General features: G+C 36.4%; 1 protein-coding gene and 1 long non-coding RNA gene across 2 annotated transcripts; one reads left to right on the top strand and one right to left on the bottom strand.

Annotated features, from left to right (window-relative positions):
- The first annotated feature begins 1,457 nt into the window (after positions 1 to 1,457).
- On the top strand, positions 1,458 to 2,916 carry LOC148283158 (uncharacterized). Its single transcript, XR_015821929.1, has 2 exons — positions 1,458 to 1,623; positions 1,920 to 2,916. It is a non-coding gene; the product is annotated as an uncharacterized LOC148283158 (long non-coding RNA).
- Positions 2,917 to 3,597: 681 nt separating this feature from the next.
- Positions 3,598 to 5,936, bottom strand: Mys45A (SDA1 domain containing protein Mys45A). Its single transcript, XM_088223984.1, has one exon. It carries the CDS (start codon positions 5,792 to 5,794, stop codon positions 3,662 to 3,664), a length of 2,133 nt encoding a protein of 710 aa, XP_088080110.1. The 5' UTR covers positions 5,795 to 5,936; the 3' UTR covers positions 3,598 to 3,661.
- Between the last annotated feature and the right edge of the window lie 8,806 nt (positions 5,937 to 14,742).

The following is a 14,742-nucleotide window of genomic DNA, read 5'->3' as shown; positions in this document are numbered from 1 at the left end:
GATAAGTTGGAAAATTATCTACACTGATGGATCTCGGTCAGATTCGCCAACCCATACGGGTGCGGCTATATATTATGAAGACAACAACTTTCAAAGATTGTACAAATTGCACAAGAATGCATAAATATATAAAAATGTGATTTTTCTCAAGCCTGGTTATTCTGTAATGTAATTCACTACTGTAATTGGGCCTCCTGGCCTGTTGTGGTGCAAAAAAAAATGAAATGAAATGAAAATGAAAATCTGTATTTACCGTATCAAGTACGCCTTAAGCTCGGATTCCTTGAGTCGGATTCCTTGAGTGCCTTACAAAAAATCAAATTCCCTCCATCCTCTTATCCCGAGGACGAGCTCTGCGTGGAAACTCGATTTCTTCTTTCTTTATCAGAGGCATCCAATCGTGTTTTTATGACCTGGATCCCTAGCCATTGTGGGATTCCCGGGAATGAAAAAGTGGACGCGTTAGCAAAGGAGGCGGTCCACTCCGGGGATCCCGCCTACATTTATTTACTACCACTAGGTGATCTCTTTGTTATGACGAAGGAAGAGCAACTTTGCACATGGCAAGAATATTGGGTAGCCTCCTCCCAAGCCAAGGGTAGACATCTTTTCCAACTAGAGCCAAATGTAACAGAAAAACCTTGGTTTTTCAAAGTGATTCTGAACAAGTTTGAGACATCCTCCATATGCAGAATGCGCATTGGACACTGCTGCAATGGTTCTCACCTGTTTAGAATCCATGTCCGGAGTGCTGCCATTTGCGAATGTCAGCTAGATGAGGAAGATTTTAACCATATTTTTTTGGATGCCCCATAAATGATTGTTATCCTGATTTCCTATCCGACCTCTCTTATATTAATGCCCCATTCCCTATTCATATTCTTACTTTCTTGTCCCCACCCAATAAACGTGTATTTAAAATCTTATGTAAATATCTAGTTATAAATGGTGTAAAGCTGTAAATATGTTATATTATATTATTATATGTATATATTATATTAAATACTAACATACTAACTTGTACATGTTATATTATTAACACATGTGTAAATATGCAAAAAAAAAACAAAAACACTCGACACTGGCCATAACACCCGAGTTGAGATGTGAAAAGACCATGAAAAAACGAAGAAGAAGAAGTATTTAGTAAAAGTTCAGGTAAATATTGTTTAAATGGATTTATTTTTAACGGCGGTAAGTAAAATGGGGTTCTTTTCAGAATTGGGTAACGTGAACTAAAATGTTATTATTATCAAAGCGCATTATTGTTTGAGAAATCCTAGAACACAGAATAATATATTGGAAGGTTATATAAAATATCACCTCGTTATTTCCGAATACAAATAAAGGTTGATTTTATGATGAATTGTGAAAATGCCTGCTTATTTTAGGGGGGAAAACGTATTTTTAGACATGTATGTATGGCAACTTCCATATTTCTTCCTCAAAATTCTCTCTCTTGGAAGAAACCGTGCCCGCTAAAAAAATAATATGTTAAGTACTTATTTTTATGATTAATATTTTTAATTCGGGCAATAATAAAATCACTGTCATTTTTGAGGTTATATCAAAATTAAAGCAGCAAACAAATTTTAATAAATTGTTTCATTAAATATTTGAAAGGTAATGAATAGTATATAACGTTTCAAAAAACTGTTTGTTACATATTTTAATGTCCTAATTAATTACATAATTAATTCTGAAGGAATAAAAATGTATCGATAGTACAATATCCATGAAACTACTTCATATTATTAAATTTATGTAATTTCATTATATAAACTGCTAATTACATGATTTTATCCTTTCAAATTTAATTTATTAATGATGTAAACACTTTAAGGATGAAATTGTCGCAAATTTTAATGCTTGTTTTGTAATGTTGGTGCATTTTAATGTTGCATTATGATTTTTTACAGATGATTAAAAAAGCAGCGCAAAATGTTTTGTTTGACAAACTCCACAGAGGAAGTGTATGGGTGTTAATAACTGCAACTGTTATATCTAGTGCTGTATTGGGAAAGCGAGGATATGATTACTTTACTAAAGATAAACCTGAACTCTTGATGAGGAAAGAATTACTCCAAAAAGAACTTCTAAGTGAAGGATCTGTAGATAAAGCCTTACTAAAAGATAATGCTCCACAATTAAAGATATAAGAACCGTAATTAAAGAAAAAAAATTGCTTTCATTTATTAAAAAAAACATACATTGTGTAAATCTTGTGAAAAATATGTAGTTTTTGTAAATCTCTATTTGAAGTATATTGCCTGTAGTAATTTTTTTTTTAACTGACCCGTTTGATAAAAAAATCAGTAAAGAAAAATGGCATATCGATAATTGGAACAAAAATGTTAAACATGATATTTAAAAAACTCAACAACATTTTTTGCCTACTATTTTACAATTTCAGGGATACTTAATTTTTTAAATGTTCAATTATCGACTTTGTATTAGATTTTTTTTAGTTATGCCTCAGAACGTCTGTAGAAATATGACTAGTCTTATTGCGGTGTAGACTCAGATCAATGTAGAATAGAAAGTAAATAATATGGTATTAAAATCTTTTTTAAATAAGAATGTCATTTACAGCATTTTAAATTACAAAATCACGCTGGTTTTGTTTATTTTTTTAAAGGGGTATTAGTTTATTTATCAAAGCTGATAATGAGTTTTCAGTATTGAAATATTCATTGGTCAAATGATATACCTACGTGTTCACAATCTAACACAAAGCATTTATTTAATTAAAAAAATATTGTTTTGTAGTCCTTAGTATAAACAATCAATAATGCTTAATATTACAGCATCTAAAACTATTTAAAATATTCTTATAATTTTTAGAATAGAAATATAAGTTAAGTTTCATTCATAGAAATAAAAAGTTATGTCTGTACTGTTATAAATAAATAAAAATATACATGCAGTTTTTTTCAGACCTCAATAATATCCATATTTTTACCAATATTTACCGAATCCATCCAATCTGTGATGGACATTCATGATTGCGATAGCAATAACAATCTCTTTATAGGTTTATTATAATTATTAAACATTATAATTATAAAAAATCTTACACCATTGTAAAATTCTTGAGTATCGTTTTTTCGAAACACGATATCCGCTCTACATGGCGATTAGGAACTTTATATTTTAATTTACAGCCAGTATCAAGGATGTGTAAATTATCTGAAAAAATATTCACCAAAACACGCTAAAAAACAGCTTGAAAAGATCAGTCTTATCATTTTTTTATAACACAATATTGTTAAGTGTATATTGATCTCTAATTTATATCAGGTGCTAATGAAATATAAAAGAAAATTACTAAGTATATAAATTAGATTACCTCCAGGCTTAGTTATAAAGGTGTAATTTTTTAAAACAAAGATTGTTCATCTGATTTGAAGCGAATCATAAAAATGCCTCTTCTGAAAAATTTGAGTGAAAGTTGAGTTTTGACAAAACAGTCCTAAATTATCGCCAACTAAAATTTAAATCACCATTCCATTGTTAGTCGCTTCAATGATTACAGAGAAAGATTAGTAATTTTGAAAAATATTTCAATTGTTATTATAGTACGCAAGTAAAAAAATATTTTGATATATATTTTTTAATAAAAGCTGAAAACATTTTATAAATTACAAGAAACAAATACATTTTATCGCATCTTCTTCTGTTTTATCAGATAATTCTTAAATGCAGATTGTTTATCCTTAAATGACCGCTTGACTTTCCCTTTGGCTTTGTGTATTATCATCTGATAATTCTTTGTCTTCTTTTTTTCCCTATTTGTTTTCGAACAATGTATATTTTGTCTGCCATCTTTGTAACCAAATTTATCTCGATCTTTCCTTCCAGCTTTGACACTTTCCATCCTAGCTTTTTTGTCATGTTTTTTCTTTTTGAAAATATTCTCAATGTCTCCTAGTTTTACTAATTCTGATGTTTTTGGAGCCTCTATCTCAGCAAACTTGCGTTTTAATCCTTTTGCTGCCCTCACTTGTTTTTTAATGAACTCTTTATCAATCTTTTTGAAATCTTCGTCCGTAAATATGCGTTCCAATGCAATTTGTTGAGCACCTTCAATTGCAGCAACTTTTTCTTCCTCGGTCGGTAATGTCCTTTTTGCTTTAAGGATTTTTCGTTTACTTTCTGGGGTCTTTTGATTATTTTTCCCCTTTTTAGTAGTCACAGATTTGTTAGGAGTTTCGTCTTCCTCAGAATCTGACGAATCTGTTGTAACGTCTACATCAGAGTCTACGTCAATCCAACTTCCACTCCCACTTGATTCATTATCGGAATCATCTTGAACAACAGCAGCGGAAGATTCATTCTTCGATTGGTTTAAAAGAACCTCCGAACCAGGAATGTAATCTTTGACATCCATTTCTCCGTACTTTTTATTTTTGAGCTCTATTGTCGCTTCTGTGGGACGACCTCTATCTTTTTTATGTAAAAGTTCAGGGAAGGAATTCCTAAAAAGAACTATTAATGATTTAGATGCCATCATGACTGAACGATCTTTATAATTTTTATATTGGGTTAAATCTCTTAGCAGGTCTTCACTCATGGCGAGTGGACACCGAGAACATATCTCTCGAACTGCGTTCAATCCAATGGCCATTACATCAGAAGAATTTCTCTCAGTAACAAAGTTATTCACGAGCCCCTTGATGACGGGTTCTATAATATCGGGAGGGACGAGTTCATGCGAGGCTTGGGCCGCAAATTGTAGTATCCTGGTAACTTCCTTTTGGTGCGGTTGAATGAGCCTCGTAATGAACGGATAGAAATTGAACAAAAATAAGTCGTGTAAACCGATGAGACGAGAAATTACATCCAGAGTCATCAATTTCACTTCAAACCTTTCATTTGAAGATTCAAGTTGTTTAAATAGTTTTTCTGCAAATCCTTGCGGATTATTGACTAAATGAAGAGCGGAAAAACTAAACGAGGGTGCATCGGACTTCTTTTTCTTAGATTTTTTGACAAGTTTCTTAACCTTTTCCAAATGTTTCTCCCTCTTTCTGGTTTTCTTATTAAATTTGTTGGACATAATGGAATCCTTGGCCGATGGTTCTTCTTCACTCTCCTCTTCGGAATCTTTTTCTTCTGGATCCTTCCCGAGAAAGAACTTTAACGAAGCCACCATTACTTTTGTTATTTTGGAAAAGCAGCCGGTGGTAGCGATTACGTTGACAGTTTTTGAATCATTCCAAATATTTTTAGTGTAGAGATCGATCATAATATCTACAGACATTTTGGCAGCCTTAGGATTAGAATCTTTCAGCATTGAATACATAAAGTTTTGCAAGGTAGAGTTTAACTTTGCATCCTTATGCTTCGAGTTAATATTCTTAATGTCAGTGATTATGTGGGTCTCTAAGAAATCTCTCAAGGACTTGTCTTGACATTTCAAGAGTTGGAAAAAAACCTCAAGAAGATCATAAGGTGGTAGTAAATTTTTGTTTCTCAGCAATATGAGCGCCTTGCAAAATGTCATCCTCATACTATTATCCAGAATAGTATTATGTGTTTTGAGTATATCAACGAGTTGTTGTGGAAATAATTTTAACTCCTCGGGGTAGCATTGTGCTACTTGACCCAAAAACATAACTTGCTCATCCAGTGCCTTAGAGTTTTGTGAAGGGGATAATCTAAAAATATCTAATGTACTCTCATAGTGCCGGAGTTGCTGTGTGAACTCTTCTCTGTATGATTCTGGGTCCCTTTTTATCAAATTTTGTAGTTGTGGTAAGTTGTCAGGAAGTTGATTATTATGCCTAACCATGATGCCGCCACTCCTTTAAGGAAGCTTCAGGTAATGGTATGCACTCTTCTCAATAGCTATAAGTTTCAACAATATTAAAAGCACGTATATTAAAACACTACCTCTGACACGCTTTTATTGACAATTTGCCCACATTTCACATGACACGGAAAGTTTTAGGTTAACCCATAGAAATTAGTAGATTGTTTTTTTTGTAGTTGCTGGTTTAACCAAAAACTAAAATATAAAATAGACAATTCATAGTGATGGGCACGAGTGATCGACAACCATCACAGGATATGGAAATTGCTTAGAGAAACCCGGGGTGGAACGGGGTACCAGAGCGGAACGGGAAAGGGGCAGAAAATTCGCTACGTACGACAGAGATGGATTAACTTCGCGCACAATAGTCGGTTCACTACGCTGCGCTGCATGAAACGGTTGCTGTTAGTGTTGGAGTGCGCTTAGTTTGAAATTCATTGAATGTTGTAGAAAAAGCTCGAAAGTTCTAATATTTGCTCTGTTACACCAAGGCAAATATCTATACAACAATGTTTACTCAAAAATTTACATTACATGTTAATTTCAACCTACTTTTGACTGGCTAAAAGTCTAGTGATAACTCAAGGCCAACACTTATATCAGCCATAACTCCCGTGTTTTAAATAACGCTACTGTCGGGGCACAATGGGTGGGGCAGAATGGGGTGGTACCCCGTTCTGCCCCTGATAATATTTGAAAAGTATCAATTTTCCAACTAATATTATAAATGCGAAAGTGAGTTTCTTTGTTTGTTGGTTACACTTTTATACTTCTTACGTAACTTTTTCAACTGCAGATGGTGCGAACAGACATAAGAAAAACCAGCTGGTACTCCTAGTCTGCGGATTCTATGTATCAAGCTGTTGATGCAGTCATAGGTTGAGAAATAGGATACCTGGTGGCGTCTAATCGGTACGAAGTGCCATAATCAACACTTGAGAGGTATGTTTGGAAAAGACGGGAAAATCCAGAAGCTCTTGTTAATAAAAAGTCAAGAAAGTTCCGCAACCGTTTACAGCCAAGGAAGAGTTGGAGCTTGTAAACTACCTGAATATACAAAAACAACTCTTCGGAATGACTGTAAACGAATTTCCTCAACTGGTTTATCAGCTAGCAGAAAATAATAATTCCAGCCATAATTTCAACGTAACTTTGAGAATGGCGGGAGAAGACTGGATTAAAGGCTTTTTGAAGCGTCACCTTGATTTAAGTCTGACAAAACCAGAAGCAACATCTGGAGCATGAGCTATGCCCAGATAGAAATTTAAACTTGCCTCAAGCTTGTATTAAGTTTGAAGTATCAAGAGTTCAAGCTTGACCCAATTTTGAGATAACAACTTTTTAAACTTGAGGCAAGTTTAAATCAAACTTCCTAGTTACCATCCAACAAACTTGCATGGTGTTTGTTTTTACAAACATCCTATAAGGTTGTCCCACCAACATTCATGCAATTTTGGATTTATTTCTACAGAGCAAAAAAAAACAAGAAAAAAATATTTTTTTAAAATTTAAAAAACAAAGAAAAAAAAACACAAAAAACAAAAAGATGCAAAAGAACAAAAAAACACAAAACACACTAAAATAATTAACACTAAATAATAACACAGAAAATATTAAAATTAAATCAAATATTTTGTTATTATTACTCAATATATTTATTTTGAATAAACAATAAAAATTACAGGCTATTTTTGCTAAGAAAGTCAGGTGTTGTGATGTCAAATAATTCATGTCAATTGACTGGAGATCAGAGCCCGATGCATTCCTTTGTCTCTTAGCTCTGAAACAAATAAATAAAACTATTTTATGACTTCTCATAGTAAAAAGTATTCGATATTCAAATCAAAATTTGTTGCAACAGAGGGAAAACATTTTGAGAGAGGAATATGGAAGTCTAGGTATTTACTGGGCTTATGTGCTGTCATTGGCTGGTTTAAGCGGCCACTTTATAAACTGTGTAACATTCAGCAATCTGCCTATGTTTAAACATCTTCATTTCCTCAACTCTTCCTTCTGTTAACTTTTGTGAAGTATAAGAGCTGATGGTTCAGCCGGATGAATCTCACCCACATAATAAAGGTTTTAGCTCTTATACTCCACAAAAGATAGCTGATGGAAGAGTTGAGGAAATGTGGATGTTTAAACATAGGAAGTATGGTGAACGTTACACGATGTGTAAAGTGACCTCTTAAACCAGTCGATGACAGGTCATAAGCTCTGTAAATGCCTAGACTTATAAATATTCCTTTCTTTATCAAAAAGGTTTTCCCTCTCTGTTGCAACAAATTTGGTTCTCAATAAACTCCCGAGGGAGGAAATCCAGCCTGTTTACCGCCAGCCATTTGGACATACCGTAAAACGGGGTTAAATTGCACCATCAAGGGTAACATTGCATAAAAAAAAAAAGTTTTTAGAGACACCTGTTGTCATTGCTACTAACAATAACTCATTGTTTCTCCAAATATTCAATGGATGTCACTTTTCACTCTTACCTAAGGTTATTTTCCATTCAATATGGTACTTTAGTACTGAGCGATTAGCGGTTTGGGTTGGTTGTGCAGTTTTTATGAATAATTTCTATAGGTAATTCTTATCACATCTTCAACAGTGTGTATCATTCTAAGGTGAGTAAAGTGGTTTCGTATGTTGAATTTTGTCATGTATTTGATAATACCAGTATTTCTTAATAAATTTACCAAAAAATATTAATATTAATATTTCCATGTCCATGTGGAATCTATTAAGATACTGAAGGAAAAAAAAAGTGATGCAATGTCACCCCGCCCTAGGGCTTACTTTGCATCATTTTTCAAAAAATTATAGCTTGTATATGAAACTACAAAATATACTTATAACCACAAAAAAGTAAAGGAAATATATTATATAACCATGACATTTATTGTCAAAAACACTACTCATCTCCTCGATGAAAAAAATCATTATAGCTGAAAAGTTATTAAAAAGTGATGCAATTTAACCCCGTTTTACGGTACCCAAAACGTTGTTGATTAAACTAAATGGTATAAGAAGTATAAAAATAGAAAAAATGTGTTCCGGCGTTGCCTCGTAAAAACAAATACTCTATTTAAAACTGTGTCACTCGCACCACCCCAACCGATTATACCGTACTCCAAAATTAATTGGCATAATGCAAAATAAATCTTTAAAAATTTCTGTACATTAATTATATTTCGAATTGTTTTGAATATATACGTTAGTCTTTTAAGTTTTTTAGTCAATCTGCTGTTTCCACTTTAAATTCATATCAATAATAGCTCCTAAGTATTCGACATTGTCTGTCTTATCCAATATTGGGCAATTACAATGAGCACTTTGAAGACAATTATTATTAGGTAGTTTGATGTTTAGATGAGCATTTTGTGAATAGTTTCTAGAACTGATTTAAAATGGAATGAAGTTAGTTTTAGATTTATTAAGAGTTAAGTAATTAGTATTGAGCCATGCTTTTACTACATTCAGATATTTTTCAGATTTTTCATATGTTCCCTTCCATGTCTTATCTATGGATAATAGAACGGTGTGATCAGCAAAACTTATAACAGAACCATCAATGTTTAAATGGCATAGATCATTTATGTAGATTAAGAATAAGATTGGTCATAGAATACTACCTTGAGGTACTCCGTGAGCGGATTTGTCTATGACTAACAGTGGTGGCGGTCGTTTTTGTTTGTCTTAGATAATAATTATTGTGTTTTTTCCTTAAAAAGTCGAAATAATTCACTAATTGGGTTAAAAAAAGAGTGGTGTACATACAATTTTATCTATTATTAAGTGTTTTCAGTAGTTTGTGTTTGTTTTCGTTCTCTGTCCCGAAACCTAATAACCAGGTAACAATTATTTTTTCCATACACGTGTAGCCAAATTTTTTTTTGGTTTTTACAACTTGTTTTGTACTTTTCTTTTTTTTTATTTGTTATAAATGAATGATAAAGAGAAACCTCCGGATCCACCGGATGGATCTCAATTAGATTCGTCGTGCGGTACAATGGACACTGTTCCAGATCCCGCCGAATTTGTTACAATAAGGCCTAAATCAAAAAAACTCAAACTTATAAATTCGGAGAGGAAATCGAGTTCTGAGTCAGACCGCCCCCTCCCACACAAAACACCTAGCCCCCGACCCTCAGCTTCTACAAACCCAGGTACTCCAGAGGTCACAAACACTTTATCGCCTATTACCACACCTACCAAAGTCCAATCCCGCATGTACAATGGAATGGATCGTGCTCCATTTATCGTACATGTAACAAAAGTACAAGTAGACGGCGTCACCCAAACCAACTTGTACGATATTGACTTCGGTCGATTTCTTCATAGAAACAATATTCGGACTGCCTGGAACGGAATCAAGTCCGTCGGCCGTAACCGTATTTCTGTGGAGTTTAAGACGGCAAACGAAGCCAATACGTTCGTAAAATCAGAAATAGCTAAAAAAGATAATTATAACGTTTTCATTCCGACTTTCCTAGTAACTAAACAAGGTGTTACCAAAGGCATCCCTTCGCACTGGTCTGAACAGGACATTGTGGAGAATGCCGAGGTACCTCATGGATTCGGAAAAGTAATCAAGGCTCGACGACTGAATTACAGATCGAGTAATGGTGACGTAGTCGAATGGAAACCCTCCCACACGGTGGTTTTGACCTTCGACTCAAAATCTCTACCTTCCCACATTTCCATCTTCAATGTGTCCCTCTCCGTAGAACTCTACGTATTTCCGACAATTCAGTGTTTTAAATGCTGTAAGTACGGACATACAAAGACTGTCTGTAGATCCCTTGTGCGCTGTTACAAGTGTGGCTCCTCACACAATGGGGAATCCTGCACGGTGGCGGCAGAAGATATAAAATGCCTCAATTGTTCTGGTAACCACTCTGCCACCAGCAAGCTGTGCCCTGAGCTTAAAAGGCAACAAAACATAAAACACACGATGGCTGATAGAAACATTTCATATATTGAAGCTTCTAAAATGTTCGGAAAAGCGACGATTTCCTATGCAGAAATCGTCTCTAAAACGACAAAACCGAATGTCAATGTTGTTATGCCCGCGCCCTCCGCGCCAATATCCTACAAAAAATCAGTAGAGAGGAAGTCGAGGTCAAAAAAACTACCTTCCAAACCTAATGTTCCTCATCATGACCCTTCACTTCTGTATTTCCCGAATGGACAACTTCCATCTGGTTCTAATGGGAATGCTTTTCCTAGCACAGTCCCAACATCGAACAATACAATTATATCTACCATATTGAGTATTCTAGTATCGATCCTTCAAAACAATCCACAAATACCGTCCAACGTCGCCCATCAACTTCTAAATATAACCTCCCTACTTAACCACCACCATGGCTCCTCAGATGAGGATTCTGCAGTGGAACAGCCATAGCATTTTTAATAAAAAAGAAGATCTCTTGCATACATTGCAAGAAGAATCTATTTCAATTGCGGCCATTTCGGAGACGTGGATGGTCCCGGGATCTACTATTAGATTCCGGGGATTCCACTGTCTGCGAGATGATCGTGAGGATGGGAAGGGTGGCTCTGCCCTCCTCATCAAAAACTCCCTTCCCTTTATCCCTATTAATGTCAAGACTGATGGCTGTCCTTTCCAAGTGACAGCTGCAAAGGTTAATGACTTGACCATCCTTTCCATGTATATCTCCCCAACCAACAAACCCTCAAAATCGATACTTTTATCTTTGTTCCAAAAATTGACCCCTCCGTTCCTTATCCTTGGTGACTTTAATGCTCACCATGCCCTGTGGGGTGCTCCGACATGCGACAGGTTGGGAAGAGATATTGTTGATCTCTTGGATGATCTGAATATGTGTGTCCTTAATGATGGCTCCGCAACGCGCCTTCAGCTTCCAAATCAGCGACCCAGTGCAGTGGATCTCACCATCTCCAGCGCTGCAATGGCACCATCTGTGCAATGGTCAATTAAGGATGACACTATTGGTAGTGATCATTACCCTATAGTAGTCAGCCTCATATCCAGCCATAGATATTGCCAAAGTGGCCTATCCCCTGGGGGAAGACGAAGACCGAGATACATTACAGAAAGAGTTAAATGGAGATACTTCTCTGACGACATTGAACTTAAAGTGAACGAGCTGCCCACCCCGACGAAAGAGAATGTAGTGAAGTGCTATGAAGCATTGTCATCATGCATCGTCGAAGCAGCAGACAAACATGTCCCTGTAAAGGAGAAAGGCAATAGAAGTAAACCCCCCCCTGCCCCATGGTGGGATAGCGAATGTGCGGAGGCAGTTTTGAAAAGGAAAAAGCAAGCTAAAGTTTACTCCTTAAACATGAGCCTAGAAAACCTGTTGAGTTTTAAACAGGTTGAAGCTAAAACAAAACGCCTCTTAAGAGACAAGAAACGACAAGGATGGAAAAACTTCTGTTGCTCTTTATCACGAGACGTGCCTATATCTACTGTTTGGAGCATGATACGTCGATTTAGAGGTTCTTTCACTCCACCAGTGAGACGTCCTGAGACCCTAGGGTGGGTTGAGGAGTTCGCCAACAAATTAGCCCCGCAGACCGCAAATAACTGGAATGAGTCTCCCTATTGGTACCAGTTTACAAATAGAAGCTGGTTAGATCATAGCTTCAGTTTAGATGAACTGAAGACTATTCTGACCCGGCTCACAGACTCAGCTCCAGGGATTGACGGTATACTGTATAGTTTTATCCAACATAACAGTGATCCTACCCTCTCCTACATCCTATCATTGATCAACATGATCTTTGAATCAGGAAACATCCCCCCTTCATGGAAAACCCAATCCATTATCCCTATCCTTAAACCCAACAAAGACCCAAACTTTGGGTCTTCCTACCGCCCCATAGCCCTCTCCTCCACACTGTTGAAAGTGGCGGAACATATGGTGAGACAACGCTTGGACTGGTTTGTGGAGAGCTCGAAAACTCTCCCCGAGTCTCAATTTGGATTCAGGAAAAGAAAGAGCACTATTGAAAGCGTGTCGGTTCTGACATCTGATATCAGAGCCGCTCTTACTAAGAAAGAATTTCTTATAGGTGTCTGTCTGGACATAAGTGGTGCATATGACAATGTTATTATCCATATTCTAGAAGCTAAAATGCTACGAATTGGAATCCCGCGAAAACTCACTTCCTTTATAGCAAATTTGATTCTCTCCAGAAAGGTAGAAATCAGTGTTCGCGGTCATGCTGTGGTGGAGAGAGAGTTAAGCAAGGGACTACCTCAGGGTTCTGTCCTGAGCCCGATTCTCTTCAATATCTATACGCATGACATAAGCGGAATTGTTCCCTCAGAGACAAGTTTGCTTCAATACGCGGACGACTTCTTCATGTATACATATGGGAAGGACCCAAATAATCTAGAAAATACTCTAAATTTAGGTATGAGAAACATCAGGAATTGGTTAGTGGAACATGGCTTGGATCTATCGACTGGTAAAAGTAATGCCATAACCTTTTGTAGACAGCGAAAAATCCCAACCATAAAAATTCAACACGGAGATGAGATAGTACCTTTTACGTCCCAGATTAAGTTCCTGGGAGTAATTCTGGACACTCATCTTACATGGAACTCATACATAAATCATATAGTAAACAAGTGTCAAGCCGGATTGAATACGTTAAGAGCAGTCTCGCGAGTATGGTGGGGGAGCCACCCTTTTATACAGAGACTTTTTTATACTGCGTATATCCGGAGCCATCTAGATTATGCCTCGTTCCTTTTAGAACCTTGTTCAAAAAAGAATCTCCAAAGACTTGACCGGATCCAATCCCAAAGTCTGAGACTAGTCGTCGGAGCCATGAAGTCATCTCCAATTAACGCTTTACAAGTAGAAGCTTGTGATCCCCCACTTGGTATGAGAAGACAATACTTGGCGGATAGATTTCTTCTAAAATGCTCTATCCAAAAAAACAACCTGCTCCTCAAAAAGGTACAATTTCTCTCTGACTGCGTGACATCCTCATCTTTTTGGTTTCATAAACCACCCCCTTTACTAGTCAACAGTTTTCATTTTTACAAATCTTTCGAATCTAACATTTATCCTAAAGACCTTCTTCCCCTTTATCGTTTCCCATTTAAAACTTCTATTTATGCCCCAAGTATTGAACTCACATTCGGAGTCGAAAGCCACCTACAGCCCCGGTGTACATTCAACCGTATTCGGTCGTCAAGATGGATAGGTTGGAAAATTATCTACACTGATGGATCTCGGTCAGATTCGGCAACCCATACGGGTGCGGCTATATATTGTGAAGACAACAACTTTCAAAGATTGTACAAATTGCACAAGAATGCATCTGTATTTACCGCAGAATGTATCGCAATCCGAGAAGCTGTCAAATACGCCTTAAGCTCACAATATAGCAAGTTCCTAATCCTGTCGGATTCCTTGAGTGCCTTACAAAAAATCAAATCCCCTCCATCCTTTTATCCCGAGGATGAGCTCTGCGTGGAAACTCGATTTCTTCTTTCTATATCAGAGGCATCCAATAAGAGTATTGTTATGTCCTGGATCCCTAGCCATTGTGGTATTCCCGGTAACGAAAAAGTGGACGCGTTAGCAAAGGAGGCGGTCCACTCCGGGGATCCTGCCTATAATAATTTACTACCACTAGGTGATCTCCTTGTTATGACGAAGGAGAAGCAACTTCGCACATGGCAAGAATATTGGGTAGCCTCTTCCCAAGCCAAGGGTAAACATCTTTTCCAACTGAAACCAAATGTTACAGAAAAGCCTTGGTTTTCCAAAGTGATTCTGAACAAGTTTGAGACATCCTCCATATGCAGAATGCGCATTGGGCACTGCTGCAATGGTTCTCACCTGTTCAGAATCCATGTCCGGGACTCTGCCATTTGCGAATGTCAGCTAGATGAGGAAGATTTAAACCATATTTTT

This window comes from Micrasema longulum, unplaced genomic scaffold (assembly GCF_059751315.1).
Source record: "Micrasema longulum isolate JH-2025_06_02 unplaced genomic scaffold, ASM5975131v1 h1tg000260l, whole genome shotgun sequence".
Taxonomy (NCBI): Eukaryota; Metazoa; Arthropoda; class Insecta; order Trichoptera; family Brachycentridae; genus Micrasema; species Micrasema longulum.
This window is presented reverse-complemented; position numbering and strand designations above follow the sequence as displayed.